The 6,642-nt window shown below is 45.3% G+C and overlaps 1 protein-coding gene across 1 annotated transcript; it reads right to left on the reverse strand.

The window, feature by feature from the left end:
- Positions 1 to 1,008: 1,008 nt before the first annotated feature.
- On the reverse strand, positions 1,009 to 6,373 carry IFITM5 (interferon induced transmembrane protein 5). Its single transcript, XM_088454493.1, has 2 exons — positions 5,813 to 6,373; positions 1,009 to 2,165 (listed from the first exon to the last, which is right to left on the reverse strand). Exons 1-2 carry the CDS (start codon positions 5,996 to 5,998, stop codon positions 1,941 to 1,943), a joined length of 411 nt encoding a protein of 136 aa, XP_088310619.1. The 5' UTR covers positions 5,999 to 6,373; the 3' UTR covers positions 1,009 to 1,940.
- Positions 6,374 to 6,642: the final 269 nt, after the last annotated feature.

The raw sequence follows: 6,642 nt of genomic DNA on the forward strand, positions 1-6,642 counted from the left end.
TGCCTTTGGATGGTACTGAAAAATAGGGACATTTCTGGGGGTAAAATTTTCAAGGACAAATCTTTAAAACCTTGTGCTGTGCCAGGGAATAATGCCGCGTATCCATTAGATGATATAATGAGCAATAACAATAACGTTATCGTTCAATCATTCATAATATCAGCCAGTGTATATGTCATCAACAACCAGTGATGCGCGCTCCTGCTGGTCGTTGACGACGTCGCTCATCACTTGTACTTGCAGGGCAACCTGACGGGGATGTAGTCAGAAACCAACGGTCGAAATCCCGACCGACGGCTTCCCGACTGGTAAATCCCGGTATGGGACTAATGATAGGCGTCGAAATCCTGACGCTTATCATTATCCACCCGCCTATATCCCAACATGCCATTATACTGAACGAAGGTAAGCCGGGCATCAAGAGCGGACAGCCGCGCGGGGGGTGGGTTAGGTTTCAGGGTTCCCGGGGGACTCAGGGAGAGACACCCCCCCCCCCCCGGAAGGGTTAGTTTTAGGCTAGGGGAAGGGGGGGTTAGGCACCCATGGGGGGAGGTTAGGGTTAGGCAGTAGTGGGGGATGTTAGGGTTAGGCACCCCTACGGGAGGGTTAGGGGGGGAAAGGGTAGGGATAGTATACTTACGGACGTTTTTGGGATCCTCATCCATCAGGCTGCCGGCGTCGGGATTTTGACCGCCGGACTAACATCCGGCGGTCATTCATATCACACCCACCTGACGATATTGTCAGGTTCTGCGAGTACGGGGATGAGGGAGGATGACGTCACTGAACGATATATCGTTCCGTGTGGGTGCTCAATGTCATTAAGGACACCACTGCCGGGAAACAGTACACGATATCGCTCCTGGAGCGAATCATGTAGTGGAGCTAATCTTCACTACATATAGTATTGTGTAAGTAGGATATAAACACAAATGAGATGCATATTGAATGCATATAGGAATACAAAAAAAATCAAGAAAGTATAACATGCAATAATGCCTCAAAGACTTGATGAAATACAGTCTTCTTTTTATTAGAAAATGTGATATACTTAGTGAAACAAATAGTATTGGTGACACCTATTAATGTAGGCTTCCCACAGTAAGCGGTCATTTCTACATGCTCCTTCCTCCCTGTCTACCCCATCTGTGTCACACCTGTCTGTCTGCCCCTCCCCTTTAGACTGTAAGCTCTCACGAGCAGGGCCCTCTTCCCACATGTGCTTCTCCTTACTTATACTTTCATCTACTCCTTACTCCCCACAAGGGCACCTAACAATGTGTATAGTAATATGTATAAACCATGTGCTTGCCCTGCATTGTATTGTACTGTAAGTCACTGGCTTCTTGTTCACTTATTTGTTCTATGTACTATGTAAAGCGGTGCGAAACACTTGTGGCGCCATATAAATAAAGGATAATAATAATAATAATTTCATGATATACCTTCTTATGTGAGAAGCTTCTCCTGAGGAACTGCTCCATACTTGTCTACTGTAGTAACTGTCATGTATATATGTTTCCTTAGCCTCTTTGTGCTTTAGTTTAGAAGATATATATGCAATTAAACTACTGTATTTGTGGTGAGATAGATTAGTGAAAGTTGTAACTAATGTTTTGGCAGTTCTTAGGTGGGATTAGGTCTCAGCAATTGTCTTTGTCATGCTCCCCATATCATGGGTGTAGAGCATTTATGCAAATGTCTTGTAAGTGATGTTCTCAGAAGTAACTCCTCCTGCCATGGAATTGCTAATTTGCATATTTTCAATCAGAAGTTCTTTATTGTTTCAGTTGTCAGATCAGGCTGGTAACGGTGGTTGTTTGGTTAAGCAATGCTGTGAAATAATTTGTCTGATTTGTCCATTTCAATACATTATTTGGCCAAAGCACAATATCATGTTGCTATTCACCTCTTGCCATCACAAAATGGTCTCAGTTTACTTATTTGTCCGAGTCATCGGTACTACCTATGAAGCTTCGGAGATTGAAGAGGTCAAGAGAAGCGTTTACCACCTGTGACAGGTGCACAATGCCTGTGATCACCAGAGCCAGCACCAAAGTGGGCAAAGTAACATTCCACACTGTGGCCAGGATATTGTAGCAACGTGCCTTCTGACCGAAACGCCGGGCGGCCTGCTCGTCCCCCTGGACCTTCTGATCTCGTGCCTGTGAGAAGATAGAATAGAAAATTTGACATCAACTTCTAAGTGGTAAATGTACGTGGTGAAATACTGTTCAAACACATTTGAATTCACACAACTTGTTTTGAAAGAAAAAAAGGCATATTTGTGATACCTATCAACCCATATAAATATAAGGCTACACAATTTGCAGACTGGAATTGAAAAACTCTTCAAATACCATGGTACATCATTAGTAAAAGGATAATCATACTGTGACAGTGGTCTATCTATCTGTCTGTCTTTCTATGGAGGGGATTCAATTAAACGCGATGTTGAATAGCCGCGGGAGGGAGCTCCCGAAGCTATTCAATACACCGCTCTGTTTGGGCGGGCAAAGGATTTCTTCTCGCACCCTCTTGGGGATGCGAGGAGAAATCAGACAAAAGTGCCGGGCGCGCAGCTGTTTTACTGCTTAGCGTGGCGCTAACAGCTGCGTGCCCAACACTTTAGTCAGAGAATGACGGTTCTCGTGCCTTAACATCCTCGTTATTCTCCGACATAACAGCGCACTGAATTGAAAAGCTCCAGGAGCTCCCTCCCAGCGCTATTCAATTCGCTTTGAATTGAATTTCCCCCTGTCTGTCTATCTATCTGTCTAGATCGTATATATTAATCTCATATTTATCTATCTATTGAGAGGCCGTTTAAGAGAGGAGGGGGCCAGTGTGTAAGCTCCATGTGGCCCCCCTCCTCTCTGGCAGTGCAGAAGACTGGCTTAGTTCCTGTGGCTACTACGCATGTGGAGGGCTCCAGTAACATGGCATCTGTGCCATATTTCCAGAGGCTTCTCTATTGCGCATGCACAAATCAAACATAAAAGAGCCCCCGTGCCATTTTCCCGGAAATTACTGCTGTTCTGCAGTGCTGGCCAACGTGGGACTTCGGAGAGCTAAGTATAATTATGGGTACACAGTGGACCTCATTCAGAGCCGCTCGCAAAATGCGAGCGCTCGCTCTGAATGAGGGCGGCCGCTTCCTTTTTAAAATGCGGCCTCCTGGTCGCTCGCTAAGCTGTGGGTGGCCAGGTTGATGGTCGCGACCATCGGGGCTTGCGACGAGACCCTTGTGGTAGGGTCGCGTCTGCCGCAAGCTCCAGTGAGCTTTCGACTCTAATAGAGCCGGAAGCTCACCACTGACATCACGAGTGATGTCAGTGGGGCCGCCCCCAAACGGCAGGCGTTCCTTCGGGCACGCCTCCGTTTGGCCAGCTACCCTCCCACCCCGCCTACAAAACGGTGCGAGCTGTCGATCACTATCGACAGCTGCCCCTTTTGTAGTGAGCCCCGGAGTGAGAGAATTTCTCTCTCGCTCTGAGGCTTGCACACGCGCAGTGCGGCCACTGCACGTGCACAGGGCCTCAACATCGACCCGCTTGCGAGCGGGTCTGAATGAGACCATGTGTGCGGTGTGGGGCCAATAGTATTTAAAACACTTAGTCATTTGGGCAGGGTCATCTTATATGTTCTTTTGTTTGTATTATGGCCCACTCCCCTCTCTAATATATAGCAGTGAGTACTATGATGGCGCTTTAGAAATAAAAGATAATTAAAATCTTGAAAAAATTTAACTTTTTTTTTCTTGCTGGCTCCTGCAATCTGCACCTGGTTTAAATGTTCAAGAATAACTTTACAATAATATGACTTAAAATACAAAATGAACATATTTGCCGAAGCTTGTACAGTTTAATGAAATCCATATGTATCACAGTAAGCGGTTTTGACTATTGTCTTATTCTGACATTTTTAACTTCAGAAATTTGACCTTATGTTCCAACAAATAACAGTTTACTGTGATTGCTATTACACACAGACGATTTTATATCACATTCTGATGATTAGCAAATGGAAACAAATATACAGGATATATTGAAGCTGTATTGTAGCAAAAGAGATGCCTACAATTTAGTTTCTGTAAAGAAGTCTTGTTATTCACCACTGTCCTCTGGTGACCCAATAGGAGATCTGATGCTCTCTGCTCCGAGTGACAGCTATAACAACAGGGCATGGCCAGGGTACTGTGCATTCCCCCACAGCTGAGTATAGGAGATTGCTGGGTTCCATTGGCACATTCCCACAAAGCAGAGCATAAACCACAACTTTAATTAAAGGAGGTTATATTTCAGTGGCCTTTCAGTACTTTTACAAGAAAATATTCGTCACATACCCTGCTCTGTTGTTTCCTTAGAGACAGAATAAGTGATTTAGTAACTGTTGGAAGTAAATGAAGCCAAAGCATGTGCATGGTTCTCCATTTCCTATCGTGTTTACGGTCTAAGGGGCCTATTCATCATCGGTTGCGCCGTGTGGCCCCCAATGATTAAGTATTGAACTCGCAGCGGGGGATAAATTACATCGGAGCAATTCATCATTGCTTCGGTGCGAGGACAGCTGCTCCGAAAAGCAGCTGTCCCCTCGGTTAGTATCTCTGCTACAGAAGTACCTGCGTTACTTACCTCCTCCCCGTCAGCACGTCTACGCATGCGTGATCCGAGGTCACGCATGCGCGAAGCCGCCGGGGACGTAGTGAGAAGGCGGCGGAGGGATCTGCTCGGATCCCTCTTCGCATCCCTGGAACTCTTTGCCATAGGAAGGAGCGTGGATCCGAGAACACACTTTCAGTTTTCGGAGTTTGCTGAATATCAGGTGGTCCATTTGGGACCCCTGATGATGAATGGCCCGGTAACTACAATATATGGAAACTAGTGTTGCCGCATGGGCCATTTATCAATGATGAATAGGCCCCAGCTCTGAATATCATAGTTACGAAAATAAAACAAAGTCTTGGCAAATATAGTCTAGAGATGGATGAGCAGGCAGTATAGGGTTGAAGATAAATTAGAATATATTGGAAAGAGCATCCATTGCTTGCACATAGCGGTGGCAGATATGTTAGATCATCTAATACTGTACATGAGCAATGCAGCATTAGGAGCAGAGGAAGTACTGAGGGAGAGGGGCCTGAGGCTGAGAGGGGCCTGAGGCTATACACTAATAGTGTGAGACTATTTCAGGGGCTATACGGAGATATTGTCAGTGCTGAAGAGAAACATGAAAGCAGATATCCATGGGACACGGGAGACAGTAAGTGAGAGGGAAGGGGTCACAAGGGGACATAGGAATCACTGAAAAACAGAATAGTTATGAACTATTAAGCAATTACAGGTATGTCGCACTCCTCACCTGCACAACACATTATTTTAGATGCTGCTACCAGTAAAGATGCTCATATATGACAACTCGTCTGTTTTTTAGCTACAAATTGCATCCAAAAATCACAGCTATATTCTGTTCTACAACATACAGTGGTTTTTGTTTTATGACTGCATTTGGCCGTGTATGGGGTCATTGTCCAACTGCGCTAATGATGCTCTCATCTGGCTGAGGGACAAATGACTAGAGCTTTGAAATGTGACCATCTAAGTATGTACACGTATGGCAAAGTCTTGTCTGGCGGCATGGCAGTCGGGTATCTTATCATATCTGTGTTTATTAGGTTATGTAGAAAGTTTTGGGTATAGGAGAACTATATGTAGGTAACGGATGCTAGTAGTCAGTATTGGTTTCCATATTTCTACAGTAATCTCCCCCTGGTTATAAACCATAAAATAAAACATATACCCCCTTCTCTCACCTTTACAGAGTAGACCAGAGCCATGAATCCAAAACAGAAGAGGTTGAGGTACAGAGTGTTGCACAGGGACCACAGCAGATGATCCCGGGGAGCTGTGGGGGCGCCAATATTGATGATTGTGCGAGAATTATCTGGCTTATTAGGCTGCGTCATAAAGATGTCATCACGTGGATAGGAGGTGTCCATATTCCTGCAGAGGGCTTAGTAATCAGGCAGTATAACGGGCAGTGAAAGACCACAGGGTGTAAACTCGGTGACTAGTGTGATAGGAAGTTATTCAGACAGAGTGAGTGCAAATAAAGGATGAGGGAAAAGGGAATAATAGAAAGTAAGAGTGAGAGATGAGTGTGTCAGACACAAGTGGTAGCAGGGAAAATAGGCAGGCATGGAAATATCAGTACAGTAATACGTGATAGGGGCTACACAGATAGTAACAATTATGTGGGTGGCTGAGCAGACAGGGCAGCTACAGGTAAGTGCAGGTAGATATTAGATTGCCAGAAGTGGATTATATAGGCAGAGTGTCAGGAGCACAGGGGCAGAGGGGAAAGGAATGATGTCTGAATGATGGCGGGGAAGAGACAGTCATATTATGTGCCCTCTTTATAAAGGGCCTAACACAGCCTCTGCCTGTCCCCTCCCTGTTTATATTACAGGGTCCATTTCTCTATACACTCATTGTGGTCACCTCCTGTGCTCTGCGTTTGCTGGGCCCTCCTCAGCCAGATTTCACACAATCGTATGTTTATTAATCCTGTGTAGCTCATGTTCTGTCTGTAATGAACATGGTCCTCCCTCCAGGCAAAGCTGTGTAATTGTAACAAAGCTAA

The sequence above is a fragment of the Taudactylus pleione genome, unplaced genomic scaffold (assembly GCF_031769625.1).
Source record: "Taudactylus pleione unplaced genomic scaffold, aTauple2 ptg000619l, whole genome shotgun sequence".
Taxonomy (NCBI): Eukaryota; Metazoa; Chordata; class Amphibia; order Anura; family Myobatrachidae; genus Taudactylus; species Taudactylus pleione.

Excerpts from the sequence above, each read along its gene's own strand:
- IFITM5 (XM_088454493.1), bottom strand. The coding sequence starts at position 5,998 with ATGGACACCTCCTATCCACGTGATGACATCTTTATGACGCAGCCTAAT. Across the intron at positions 2,166-5,812 it reads CTCTGGTCTACTCTGTAAAG|GCACGAGATCAGAAGGTCCA; the intron begins GTGAGAGAAGGG and ends ATCTTCTCACAG.